Below are 14,425 nucleotides of genomic sequence, written 5' to 3' on the forward strand. Positions count from 1 at the left end.
CTTAATAAATATAATTAAACAGATTCTCCGAACCACAAATAACAGACCCAGTTTCAGGAAACCTTCTAAGACACCCCACCCCAAAACCTTTAAGAATATCTATTCTAAATTACCTATATAATAAGAAAATAAATAAGAAAGGAGGCAATACACTCTTCCCAACTGCTTTTCAACATTGAGTGATAATAGTAAGAGACTCCTTGAGGAGAGATTACTGGTGTTAACTAGTCATTTGGTTCAGATGGTTTTATACAAAGGATGGAATTTTTGTGTCCCATACTGTTCTTAATAAGGCCTAGGGTTTTAATGGCTCTTTTGTCCCTTTGCCAGCAAATTGAGCTGATGACATCAACAGATTGTTGCCATTTACACTGAGATCCCTGTCTCTGAGGCCACTATTTTATAAGCTTAATATACTATTTTCCCCCCAAAGTCATTATATTGCTCTTGCCTACACTGTTCCATTCTGCCACTGTCAGCCCACACTCACAATGCCTTCTCTTGTGTTGCAGTTTGTTCCTACTAGCATTTTACACCCCCAGAGCTTAATGTTACCTATAAATGTGGATGTTACACTATGTCCACATCCTCCTCCAGATCACTCAGAAGTATTCAAAGGAAGATCAGTCCCAGATCAGATGGGGGAGAAGGTTCTGTTTTGTGTCTTGTCTAAGTTGGTTTCTTTTTAAAGACAAGATGTTGCCATGTCTTCTTCCCACACCCATAGCCAAAGACATGGCTATCTGTTTAAAGGAAGACAAATGTTATCACAAAGTGGATAGCAAGAATCTGACATGTATACCACAAAGCAGTTGTCTTTGGAATCACATCATTTCTTAAGACTCAATGGCAATACATGCCAGAAGTATATGTGCAACAAACCGCTTTTGTCATTTGCAATAAATGACAAGGGATAATAAATCCTTATACAGAACACACAATATACAGCTCTTACAAATACATACATTCAGACCCAAATTGAATAGTTCACAAAGGGAAGAACTAATAATTAACATTTGAGAATCCAGTCTCACCAGGAATCAGAGAAGTGGATAATAAAACAAAGATACCATTCTCTTACATACAGGGTAGCAAAAAAATTCTTCTAAATAACCAGGTACAAAAAAAATGACATAATATTCTGGAATGTTACTATAGCAAGTCTTAATAATGTTCAAACTTTTTGATGAACAATTCTAATTCTGGAACTCCATCCTATAAAGAAATAACTCAAAATAGGTAAACAATAAAACTAAATGAAAATGAAAAGACATTCATCACATCATTTAAAATACTGAAAATTTAAAAATATTTCCATACAACAAGATATCATGAAACCATTAGATGACAATTACAAAGAATGTTTAATGTGGAAAAATGTATGTTATAATGTTAAACAAAACACAACATAAAATAGTACAAATTTATGATCAACTGTAGAAAAATGCAGGGAATGAAAAGATGTGAACACATTTATAAACACAGGGTTATCTCTAGGAGGTCAAAGTACAGATCCTTTTCCCCCAAACTTGATGGTTATCCTCAGACAAAGCTGCAATGACTATCTACCAATTTCTAGATTGAGGGAACTATTCAAACTTAAACAATGGAAGAAAAATCACAGAATAGGAAAAAGATTTGACCACTTGCTTGAATCTCTCCTAATCCAAAATTTAAATACAACAATTAAAAGGCAAACAATAGCATGGAGTATATAACATTGCAGAAATCTGAGTAATACCCTTTATTTGAAGAACACTTTCAAACAGATAATAATAACACTAAACTAAAACTCCAACAGATAAATCAGTACAAGATCTGAACTAACATCACATGAAAGAAAATTAAACTGCTAAGAAATACGTGGAGGAAAAAGGAATCCAAACTCACTAATAACCAAAGAAATGCAAAATTAAAATAATACTAGTTTTTGTCCATAACATATATATTTTTTAAAAATAAACACCACTCAATGCTTGTTTAAGTAAAAATTGGTACGACCTTTACAGAATGAAATCTGTCAATACATACTGTTAAAGGTGTTGACATAGTAATTGCCCTTCAGTGAATCTATTCCAACCAATAATAAAAGAAATGCATGTATTTTCAGTATTTTATTGTAAGAAAAAAAGCAATAACCTTTCCTTTATTATTGGACATTTGTATTACCACACCAAAATATTAATAATGTGTAAAAAAAAATCTCTACTGCAGCAAAAGACTGCTGTGTCAAAAGCATTTGACCAGATCTCAAATCAGGCAAAACAAGAAGGGTGTGTCCAGTCTGCGGCAGTCGGCCATTTTAAACCCTCTGCAGAACAAAAAGCATAGAAGACAAGGGTAGATGAAGATAGCCACCCCAGTAGGCTCCCAACCAACAATTCGTTACTTTTTGTCTTCTACATATGTAACCCTGTATGAGGCACTGAGTAAAAAAGTAGCCAAGTGCAAACAGGTCTCCTAGCTTAAAAAGCATAGGTAAATTGCAAACAAAATTTGAAATCATAAAAGGGTCCTTTAAATGTGAACCCTCATCTCAGGCGATTAAAGCATAATTAAGAGCACAGCATTACGAAGTCATACAACCTGGATAAAAATCCAGTTTCAGCCATCCAAATGGATGTAAAGCCTTGGACAAGTTACTTGATCTTGTGTCCCCCATATTTCTCATTTTTAAAATATAAATAATGGCACTGCTACTTCATAAGATTGTCAAGGGTACTAAATGAGGTAAGGCATGTGTAAAAAGCACGTAGATCAGTACCTGGCACATAGTTTTAAGTGCTATAGACGTTTAAATATAATTATTACTATAAGCAGAGAAATAGACCCAGGGAAGGAAAAGAACCAATATGAGATCACAGCCAGGATTACTGGGAAAGAACTGTCTCTTCAATTTTGAATGTTTGTGCTACATATTTAAGTGCTAAACTATTATTTTTAGCGATTTACAGTAGATCCTCACTGACAGCCCTCTGAGATCCACAACGGTACAGCAACCTAAAAAAAAAAAAAAAAAAAAAAAATCTTCCCCCTAGGCTACAGTTTCAGAGAAAAAAATAATTTAGAGGAAAGGATATGAACCCTGGTCACCTTCATACCATCATTACCATTTACCCAAATCCTAGGTTTAAACACAGCCAAATCCTCACCCCTATATTCTGCAGCGGGTGGAAATCAAGGGCTTCTGACAACATAACAGAATTCTCACGATACTGCAATCACTGTGTTCTGCTACTCTGATGGGATGAGAGAACGTGTCCAGAGCTAAGTACAGCGGCCCAAAGTCTGACAGAGCCCTCCAAATGTGTATTGCTGGAATGTGGCCTGTCTCCAATGCTTCCGTTTTCCACACACAGCCAGCTGCCGAAACCTTTGAGAGTCATCATCGCCTCTGCATTTTCAAACCCAGACTTATCAATGGGCCAGCGAAAGGCTTAGATTCTGGGTTAATTTCTAGTGGATTTGGCCACAGCCTAGGACAACTCCCACTCAGTAGATCACCCAACCAGAAAGGTAGATTCTATTTCTCTGCAGGGCTCCCTAGCCCAAGATGGCCAAGCAAAGACAACTTACCTACCCCCTCGCCATTTTGCAATCTTAATTACACTAGGGTGCGCGCCTCCCCTCCCCGTCATTCCGTCTGAAACACGCCTGCGCTACTCTCTCCTCCCAAAGCCAACCGTCACAATGTCGTCTCAAATACGCATGCGCTACTTCACTCTCCCAACTGCGGCTGCCAATTGCGTACTAGAAACTTTGCTTTCTTAGATATGCAATTGACGGCCCCCGCCCCCAACGCCCCAAGCTTGGGCGTGCTTACCTCCCACTCTCCCCAACTGGGGCCCCTTCCCCCTCACATCAGACCTTCTCAAATATACGAGCGCGATCCCGCGCCTCCCCCAACCTCTCAAATACACATGCGCAGCAACACGAGCCTCTCCTATTCCCTGCCCTCCCTCCTACGTTTCTTAGATATACACGCCTGATGCTATCTGGACGTATTTCTCGCCATAGTTGTGCCTCACTACTCAAGGAGAGACACTACCAGCATTTCCTCATTGGGGTAGGTGTGATAAACTAGGGAAGTGGAATACTGGAAAGACGGCATTGCTGGTAACCGCAGAGAGCAAATCTAGATGGAATCCGCCCCGGCCCCCAGGGAGGAGCTGGAGTATCCTCAGAGTCCCTAATTAGATCCACCACCCAGAACAAAGGCAGAGAAAGCTCTCATAATTGGATGAGCCCAGTCCTAAACCAATCCTTTAAATACACTTTCTGCTGAATACGAGGAACCCCAAATTTTTAAACAGAACATTATGAAAAATACCGACGCTCATGTACCTCAACCCTGATTAGAGAGGAGAGGAGTCTATAGTCTTTCACAGTAGAAAGTAAACGCTCAACATCCTTTTGTAGGTCTGAAACCCATGCTCTCCCCCACTTTTTCCTCCTGTGAACCGGAAGAACACACAGATCAAGGATCTCCCTGCTACGAGTTCCCTCCGCCGCCCTCCATGTTCTTTTCCTACCTCCGGGCAGAATCGAGTGTCGTAGCATGAATTCTTAGCGCTTGCTGCCTCAAGACAGGGTACAGGGAGCGGCGGCACAGAGTTCGCAGATCTAGGGCTGCTGCACAGACCAAGGTAGAACTGGACAGTCAACTGAGCGACACCCGCGCCTCCAGCCGCAGCGCTGATGCCAGTTAAAGGACTGCCTCTCCAGGGTCGCCGCAGTTTGCGTCTGGCGCATGCGCTGAGTACGCCCTCTTCTCTCCACCCCCACCCACTACCGCTTTTCCGAGGTTAACCTTTTGGCCCGCTTCACCTTTTCCCCAGGGCCCAGGGCTCTAGCCTATCCTGCTTCTTCACCTTTTCCTCTCCTTGGTCTCACCGGCCTCCATCACCATCCCTTCTTTAGCCCATTTTCCCTTTGTCAATCCCTCTCCTATTCTTAGCTCAGCGTTTCATTGCTAAGTCCCCTGTTGGCTGCCTTTATTTGCTCTTTGTATTCTTTTCGTCGTAAGTTTTATTGAGATATAATTTTGTGTCATACAGTGCCCCACCTGAAGGTGTACAATGCAATGGATTTTAGTATATTGACATAGTTGTACAGCCATCACCACCATTTTAGAATTTCCCTTAGAAAAAGAAACCTCACACTATTAACGTATCTTTGTGTTCTTTACATTTTTGTTTAAACATGTAATGTTTTAACATCGACATTTTTGTTTTTATAACTGTAACAATGTGTCATTCTAACTATTTTTCCATGTTTCTAATTCTTATATTTATCTTTTTAAATAAATGGGCATTCATTTTTTAAGTATTGTAAAATTGAAGTCAGCATATAATAATTCTTGCAGATGTAGTTACTTGCTCTTTCCACTTCTCTTCCTTTTGATAAAATTTCCCTAATCTACAATGGTCCCATCTGAAAAGAAATTTAAAAAGGAGGCATAAGCTGTTAATTTTGAACCCTATAAAATAGAGTCTTGGGCCTACCTATTTGTCTGAACTTTCCAATTCATAAGCAGTTCCTCAGAAGTGGTAAAGGAGAAATTTGGAGACCTCTGGTGTATCTGCCCATTTTAGGCTAACATTCTGAGGCTATATTTCCCTCTTTTCACTCACCTTATACCCTCTCTTAGAGGATGTGATGGTTAATTTTATATGCCAACTTGGCTGGGCCATGGTGCCCAGATATGTGGTCAAATATTATTCTGGATGTTTCTGTGAGGGTGGTTTTGGATGAGATTAACATTTAAATCTGTGGACTTTGAGTGAAGCAGATTACCTTCCATAAGGTGGGTGGCCTTATCCATTAGTTGAAGGCCTGAATAGAAGAAAAGACTAACCTTCCCCAAGCAAGAGAGAATTCTGCCAGCACATAGCCTTTAGACTTGAACTGCAACATCAATTCTTCTAATTGATAAACCCTATTTTACTTCCAGAACTATGGCTACAAATGAGTACAGAAAGTGGACTTTTTGACTTTCCAACTTCTCAAACAAGAATAATAATTAAGGAACGCCTGGGTGGCATTGGTTGAGAGTCTGCCTTCAGCTCAAGGCATGATCCCAGGGTTCTGGGATCAAGTCCCACATTGGGCTCCCCACAGGGAGCCTGCTTCTCCCTTTGCCTATGTCTCTGCTTCTCTTTCTGTGTCTCTCATGAATAAATAAATAAAATCTTAAAAAAAGAAGGATAATTAAATGAAGATTGAGTAAGCCAGTTCAGAGTACCCAGCTCAGTGGTACATACAATAAAGGGATTATTCAACCGGGAGTTGGGAAACAAGAGATGTAGTCCTAGCTCTGTCACTGTCTTAACTTGATCTTGGGAAGATTACTTCTTCTTTTGGGCTTAACAGAGTTTATCTAGTAATTATTGAAGAGAAAGATTTTAAGCAAGAGAATGATGTGGTCAACTTTGCATTTTAGAAAATCACTTGGTTAAGAGATAATGTAGACCTGCTTTAGAGGAGTTGTGGGATGAGAGAAATGTTATGCCTTAGAGAAATATTTAAAATGTTAAAGCATTTTGTAATGATAAAGGGGGTGATTTATCAAGAAACCACGACAACTAAAAACATATATGAACCTAACAAAAGATCCCCCAAATGGGAAAAAACAGACAACATTGAATAGGTGAATGAATAATCCAACACTAATAATGGGAGACTTTAATATTCTATTCTCAATAATGGATCCTACAAGTAGACGGAAAATCAGCAATGATATAGAAAACTGGAACAATACTACCAGCCAAATTGATCTAATTGACATCTAGAGAATACTCCAAAATAACATGCTAGGGAATGCAGAACAAACATTCTTCTCAAGCACTCATGAAACATTTTCCAAGACAGACCATATGCTAGACCATAAAGCAAGCTTCAATAAATGTAAAATGATTGAAATCATACAAAATATATTCTCTAATCATAATGGAATAAAATTACAAATCAATAATAGAAGGAAATTTGGGGAAATTACAGAAATGTGGTAATTCAATATTGCAGTCCTGAATATCCAATGGCTTAAAAAAGTAATCACAAAGAAAATTAATAAACACTTTGAGATAAATGGAAAAGAAAACACAACATACCAAAATTTGTGGCATGCAGCTCAGAGGACATAGCAGTGAAATATGGGAGTAGTGCTCAGAGGGATATATATAGCTGTAAATACCCATATAAAAACAGGAGAGGGGCAGCCAGGGTGGCTCAGCGGTTTAGCGCCGCCTTCGACCCAGGGCATGATCCTGAAGACCTGGATCAAGTCCCACATAGGGCTCCCTGCATGGAGCCTGCTTCTCCCTCTGTCTCTGCCTCTCTCTCTCTCTCTCATGAATAAATAAAATCTTTAAAAATATATAAATAAAAATAAAAACAGGAGAGATCTCAAGTCAATAACCTAATCCTCCACCTTAAGAAACTGAACATAGAAGATCAAGCTAAGTTTAAAGCAGCAGAAGGAAAGAATAAAGATTAGAGTGAAAATAAATGAAATAAAGAGTTAAAAAAAAACTAGAGAAAATTGACAAAGCCAAAAGTGGCTTTTTCAAAGATCAGGAAAATTGAAAAAATCTTTAGCTGGACTGGCCACGAAAAAGAGAAAGGTGAAGCAGTGGTGGTGGAGGGGGTTGGGGTGGAGAATTTGAAATGTGTAAGTGTAAGTGTACATCTTTTGGTGTAGACCAAAAGATGGTATAGGTAAGAGAGGGCTAAATGTTCATTCTCTGAAATGAAAAATCATATATAAATTGAAACATCTAAAGTTGTAACATCAAGAACTCATAAGTAGTATTTATAGTTATGACTCTTTAAATCAGTGTTTTAAACTGTGAGTTACAATCATTTAATGTATTTGAGAGATCAGTTTAATAGGTCACCACCAGCAGTTACTACAACATGAATAGAAAATATCATAGACAAATTATGGAAAGAACCCAAATGTCCATCAACTGATGAATGGATAAAGAATATGTGTATATATATAAATGGTGTGAAGAATGAATTCTTGCCACTTGCAACAAAGTGGATGGAGCTAGAAAGTAGTATGCTAGTGAAATAAGTCAGTCAGAGAAACACAAACACCATATGATTTCACTCATATATAGAATTTAAGAAACAAAACAGAGGAACATTGTTGGGGGGGGGGAAGAGGCAAACCAGGAAACAGACTTAACTATGCAGAACAAGCTGAGAGTTACTGAACGGGAGGTAGGTCAAGGGACAGGTTAAATAGATGATGGGTATTAAGGAGGGCACTTGTAGTGATGAGCACTGGGTGTTGCACGTAAATGAAGAGTCACTAAATTCTACACCTGAAACTAATATTACATTGTATATTAACTAACCGGAATTTAATTAAAACTTTAAAAAGAAAAAAAATAAAAAGGTATTTGCCTCAAGGGGGGAAAAGAGTTGCGGGTGCTCACAAATTCATCACCTAAATCCAAAATTTCATGTTGTCTTCCCATATATTAAACTGAATTAGATTTTCAGGATCTCAAGTCTCAAGAAAAACAGGAAAGAATATATTTCCTTATAGAAATCATTTGTGGGGCCCCTGGGTGGTTCAGTCGGTTAAGTGTCTGCCTTTGTCTTGGATCATGGTCCAGGAGTCCTGGGATCCAGCCACACATCAGTTGGGCTTTCTGTTCAGCAGGGAGTCTACTTTTCCCTCTGCTTCTCACCCAGCTCTGGCTCTCCCTCTCAAATAAATAAATAAAATATTTTTTAAAAAAGAAATAATTTGCTCTCCTAATTCAAACTTTATGTCATAGTGTCTAGTGTTCTATACATATAGAATGAATATTATTTCCTCTTTCTTCTTTTCTTACCCAGCAGTCCTAGGCTAGGAAACACAGCTGGTGGTATAATGAACCTAAGATATATAGATATAGACATATAAATTTCATAGTTACTTCATCATTTTAAGTTCCCTTTTGCCGTATGCACTATTATGCCGTATGCACATTCCAGTGTGTGTAGCTTACATTATTATATGATCCTAATTTTTAGGTGAGTCTATTTTAAATATTTTAAATATATTGGAAATTTCTAAATTAAAAAAAATTTTAAGGTCTTATGTATTTATTCAAGAGAGACACACAGAGAGAGGCAGAGACATAGGCAGAGGGAGAAGCAGGCTTTATGCAGGGAGCCCGATGTGGGACTCGATCCAGGTCTTCAGGATCATGTCCTGGGCCGAAGACAGGTGCCAATGCAGGCATCCCTAAATTAAAAAAAAAAATAGTTAATGGATAGAGAACTTGTTAGATTTTCTAGTTGTATCTAGTTGTATCAAGTTATGGTAGTTTGTGTATTATAAGAAATTTGTCCATTTTATTAGGTTATCAAATTTATTGGCATAAATAAATGATTCTTTTAATATCTAAAATAAAAAACATCAAAGTGCATTGCACACATTAAAAGTAAATTTTTTTCTTAAATTTTTTGAGTTCTAACACACATATCTTCTATTGTGATGTAATATGCATATCTTCATGTCTTAAAATTGTTTGAAAATCAATACTTAAGCTATGGACATATATTACTTCTATAAAAGTATAAACCTTAAGGGAGATATAAATGTGATAATTAATAAGGTTAATTTAATACGTATATATCAAGTTTTGAACCACAGAGAGAATTTTTGCCTTTTGCAACCATTTATGCAGCATCATTTAATTGTTAGGAATAAAACTCTTTTCATTACTATGTATATATGGCAACAGCTCATGCTTTTTGGCTGTAAACATTCATTAATTTTTGAAAATATTTATCTTTACTCAAAATGGATGAAAGATCTAAATGTGAGACAAGATTCCATCAAAATCCTAGAGGAGAACACAGGCAACACCCTTTTTGAACCTGGCAACAGCAACTTCTTGCAAGATACATCCATGAAGGCAAGAGAAAAGCAAAAATGAATTATTGGGACTTCATCAAGATAAGAAGCTTCTGCACAGCAAAAGAAACAGTCCACAAAACTAAAAGACAACCTACAGAATGGGGGAAGATATTTGCAAATGACCTATCAGATAAAGGGCTAGTATCCAAGATCTATCAAGAATTTATTAACTCAACAGCAAAGAAACAAACAATCCAATCATGAAATGGGCCGAAGACATGAACAGAAATTTCACAGAGGAAGACATAGACATGGCCAACAAGCACATGAGAAAATGCTCCACATCACTGGCCATCAGGGAAATACAAATCCAAACCACAATGAGATACCACCTCACACCAGTGAGAATGGGGAAAATTAAGGCAGGAAACAACAAATGTTGGAGAGGATGTGGAGAAAGGGGAACCCTCTTGCACTGTTGGTGGGAATGTGAACTGGTACAGCCACTCTGGAAAATGGTGGCTTTGAACTCTTTGAGGTTCCTCAAAGAGTTCAAAATAGATCTGCCCTATGACCCAGCAATTGCACAGCTGGGGATTTACCCCAAAGATACAGATGCAGTGAAACACTGGGACACCTGCACCCTGATGTTTATAGCAGCAATGTCCACAACAGCCAAACTGTGGAAGGGGCCTCGGTGTCCATCGAAAGATGAATGGATAAAGAAGATGTGGTCTATGTATACAATGGAGTATTACTCAGCCATTAGAAACGACAAATACCCACCATTTGCTTCGACGTGGATGGAACTGGAGGGTATTATGCTGAGTGAAATAAGTCAATCAGAGAAGGACAAACATTATATGGTCTCACTCATTTGGGGAATATAAAAAATAGTGAAAGGGAATAAAGGGAAAGGAGAGAAAATGAGTGAAAATATCAGTGAGGGTGACAAAACATGAGAGACACCTAACTCTGGGAAATCAACAAGGGGCAGTGGAAGGGGAAGTGGGCGGGGGTTTGTGGTGACTGGGTGATGGGCACTGAGGGGGGCACTTGGCGGGATGAGCACTGGGTGTTATGCTATATGTTGGCAAATTGAACTCCAATAAAAAAATTTAAAAACTAAAAGTAAATAAAAAAGAAAATATTTATCTTTGTCATTGCATTTATGGAACTGGTGGCACATTCCAACCAAGTCATTTTGAAAATAAAGACCAACGGCTACACATGCGATTCTTATGTCTGTGTTTTACCAAATATGTTTGTATTGCCTGTCTGATAAAAATTCAGATGCAAAACATATAGTTAACTAGTAACTTAAAGAAAAATATTTATTGTGAGTTTTTTAAATTACCAACAAACTAAACTCATTTCAAAAATAGTAAAGTACAGGGAAGGAAAATACAAAGAAAAAAATTGTATTCAATCATAAAAACCCAAAATAGCTATGGTTGATATTTCAGTGTCTAATATTCCATACTTATTTGTATATCTATATAAATGAACATGTCCGTAAATCTTGATGTAGTTTATATAAGACAAACAATTTAGAAAACAATAAAGAGGAAATGTGTCCAATTTTAAATTATGGTTGTATAACTTATTTTCCAATTAATAATCTGTTCTTTATACTGACTGCTTCACCCCTGTTATGTTTTTTAACTTAAGTGGTGATGATTATGTTGAAAACTAGGATTCCTTCAATAAAATATGAAAGATTGTGAGTAAATCCCACTGTGGCATTTTATTTATTTATTTATTTTTAATTTTTTAAAAATATTTTATTTATTTATTCATGAGAGACAGAGAGAGAGAGGCAGAGACACAGGCAGAGGGAGAAACAGGCTCTACGCAGGAAGTCTGACATGGGACTCGATTCTGAGACTCCAGGATCATACCCTGGACTGAAGTCGGAGCTAAACCGCTGAGCCACATGGGATGTCTCTTATTTATTTTTAAAGATTTTATTTATTTATTTGACAGAGAGAGAGGGAGAGAGCAGGAAGCAGGGGGAGAGGCAGAGGGAGAAGCAGATCCTGCGCTAAGCAGGGAATCTGACTGGGGGCTGGATCCAGGAACCCAGTGATAATAACCTGAGCCTATGGCGCTTAACTGACTCAGCCACCCAGGTGCCCCTTACCGTGGCATTTTAAAGATTTTTTCTACCTTACATACCTTACTTATATCTTTATGAACATTTGTATTTTATTTTTTAAAACAAAAAGGACGTTAGTCTAATTTGCTATAATTTCTTTCCTTTACTAGATTAATCTCATACAGATTTTTCGTATGTACGTAGGGAATATACAAAAACGTCATCCACTAGATCACAAAGAAGACCTAACTCTTAATTACAAGGAACCGTACAGGGTATATTTTCTGGACTGGGAGGGATTCAAACAAACTTAAAGATCCAAGTGTTTATCATTTTAAAAAACACCAACACTCAGCCCTGCTTTTGGCTTCAAGGATAGAAAAAGTCAGGGGGGGAAGGGCAGCTGGAATGCCGGTGACACATAATTGGGGCCATACGCAAACCTTGTGTGACGTTGCTGAGGCCCCTAGAGAAAAACGGCCACTTGTTTCTAAGCCGCCCTAAGGGGAGTTGCGTCTGAGCCTCCGGGGCAGTGGTGGGCCCGCTCACCCTAAGATCTCACTGCCACCATGAGCAGTAAAGAATGTTTCAGGTGTGGACGCTCTGGCCACTGGGCCAGGGGATGCCCTAGAGTAGGAGGGAGTCGAGGGCGCGGAGCTAGAGGCCGTGGCAGAGGTTCTCCGTGCAGTTCCACCAACCTACCTGACATCTGTTACCGCTGTGGTAAGTCTGGTCATCATGCTAAGAATTGTGACCTTCTCGAGGACATCTGCTACAACTGTGGGAGAAGTGGCCACATCGCTAAAGACTGTATTGAGCCTAAAAGAGAGAGAGAGCAGTGCTGTTACACTTGTGGCCGACCAGGCCATCTGGCTCGTGATTGTGACCGTCAGGAAGAGCAGAAGTGCTACTCTTGCGGTGAATATGGCCACATTCAGAAAGACTGCACCCAAGTTAAGTGTTACCGTTGTGGCGAGACAGGCCACGTGGCCATCAACTGCAGCAAAACGAGTGAAGTCAACTGTTACCGTTGTGGCGAGTCGGGACATCTGGCCCGGGAATGCCCCATTGAGGCCACCGCTTAATATTTCCCCTTTGTCTTCCCCCTCTTCCGTTTACTGATTGATAATTGTATTATTTTCTCTGAAACCTCTTCACTGACCAAAAGTTGATAAATGGAGGCTAATTCCAGGTCAGTGAGCTTTAATTACCACGTTGAAGGAGGAAACGGCTGGAAAAATCTCAAAAAAAGTTGTTCACTTTTAGATGTCTTATACTGTAATGTGTTTCCGCGCCACTGGTGAATCTGATTATTGGACAGTCATACTAGGCATTAGGCAACTTCTAGGGTCTTCATACTTTGATTTAACATGTAACAAACTACTACTGTGTGCCAGCCACTATGGAGGAATTGGGGATATATCAGTGAACAAATCAGATCAAGTTTGGGAACATAGGCCTAGAATCTATTAACAAATAATATAGAGTGTCAGTGAAGATAAATTGCTACAGAGAAAAAAAACACCAGGTAGAAGGATAGAATGTGCTGGGGAGGGGACATGTGTTTCTGTCTTAGATGCACAAGGCACCCTGAGGAAGTGACATTTCTTCAGAGATTCATTGATAAATAAAGCTGATTCTAAAAATGTCTATGACCTTGCCAAAGTAATTTTAACTTTACTATATATTGATTGCTTTGAATTATCTGATTTCATTAGCTTTTAAATAATGTTGAAAGATATCTCTATCTGGCCCTACATAGAGTATACACTTTAATGAAAATAAACCAGAAAATGTGTATAATGTATGTAAGTAGTTTTGAAAGAGAGAGAGCAATGAGAAATGAAAAAAAAAAAAAAAAAAAACCTTAACAGCAAGTGGTTGACATAAACATATTTATGACAAAGTTTGGACTTACATGTTTTTCAAATCTAAGAGAACAAATATAAACATTGACATTAAACATTGATTGGGACTTCGACGATTAAAAAGATCCATTTGCATAGATAGGAAAATTATATTTATATTTAGGAGTTTCTGAAAAGTGTGTTGTCACAGATATAAAAATGTTGTTTCAAATGCTGGAATCTATTCTTAAATCAAATCTGAGAGATGCCTGGGTGGTTCAGTGGTTAAGCGTCTGCCTTCAGCCCAGGGTGTAATCCTGGAGTCCCGAGATCCAGTCCCGCATCAGGCTCCCTGCGTGGAGCCACTTCTCTCTGTGTGTGTCTCATGAATAAATAAAATCTTTAAAAAAATCAAATCTGAAAAACAATTGAGAATCTATAACTTAGAAAAGGTACTTTTAAATTCTAAATAAAACCTGGGATGGGAGAAGTAACTATAATTGAAGTTGTAATAGAAAAATTATTTGTAAAGTAATAACTTCATGTCATGCCTAGGATATGATAGAATTTATATTAGAAAAGATAGTGTACAGGGTACAATTTTTGGTCTATAAACTC

The 14,425-nt window shown here is 38.3% G+C and overlaps 1 protein-coding gene and 1 long non-coding RNA gene across 21 annotated transcripts in view; one reads left to right on the plus strand and one right to left on the minus strand.

Moving 5' to 3' along the window:
* The window catches only part of LOC112671863 (uncharacterized), a 170,540-nt gene extending 165,761 nt beyond the window's left edge, over positions 1–4,779 (minus strand). For 7 of the 20 annotated variants that reach the window (XR_003143917.3, XR_007409297.1, XR_003143914.3 and 4 more), the window contains exon 1: positions 4,533–4,772. This is a non-coding gene — a long non-coding RNA (uncharacterized LOC112671863). Of the gene's footprint in view, positions 1–555; positions 744–3,576; positions 3,674–4,532 lie in introns of those variants that run through there. The other 13 variants (XR_007409299.1, XR_004813114.2, XR_004813113.2 and 10 more) reach the window with 7 other exon arrangements.
* A 7,653-nt stretch (positions 4,780–12,432) lies between these two features.
* ZCCHC13 (zinc finger CCHC-type containing 13) lies at positions 12,433–13,225 on the plus strand. The gene has a single exon (XM_025466213.3). It carries the CDS (start codon positions 12,530–12,532, stop codon positions 13,043–13,045), a length of 516 nt encoding a protein of 171 aa, XP_025321998.1. The 5' UTR covers positions 12,433–12,529; the 3' UTR covers positions 13,046–13,225.
* Positions 13,226–14,425: the final 1,200 nt, after the last annotated feature.

The sequence above is a fragment of the Canis lupus genome, chromosome X (genome assembly GCF_003254725.2).
Source record: "Canis lupus dingo isolate Sandy chromosome X, ASM325472v2, whole genome shotgun sequence".
Lineage (NCBI taxonomy): Eukaryota > Metazoa > Chordata > Mammalia > Carnivora > Canidae > Canis > Canis lupus.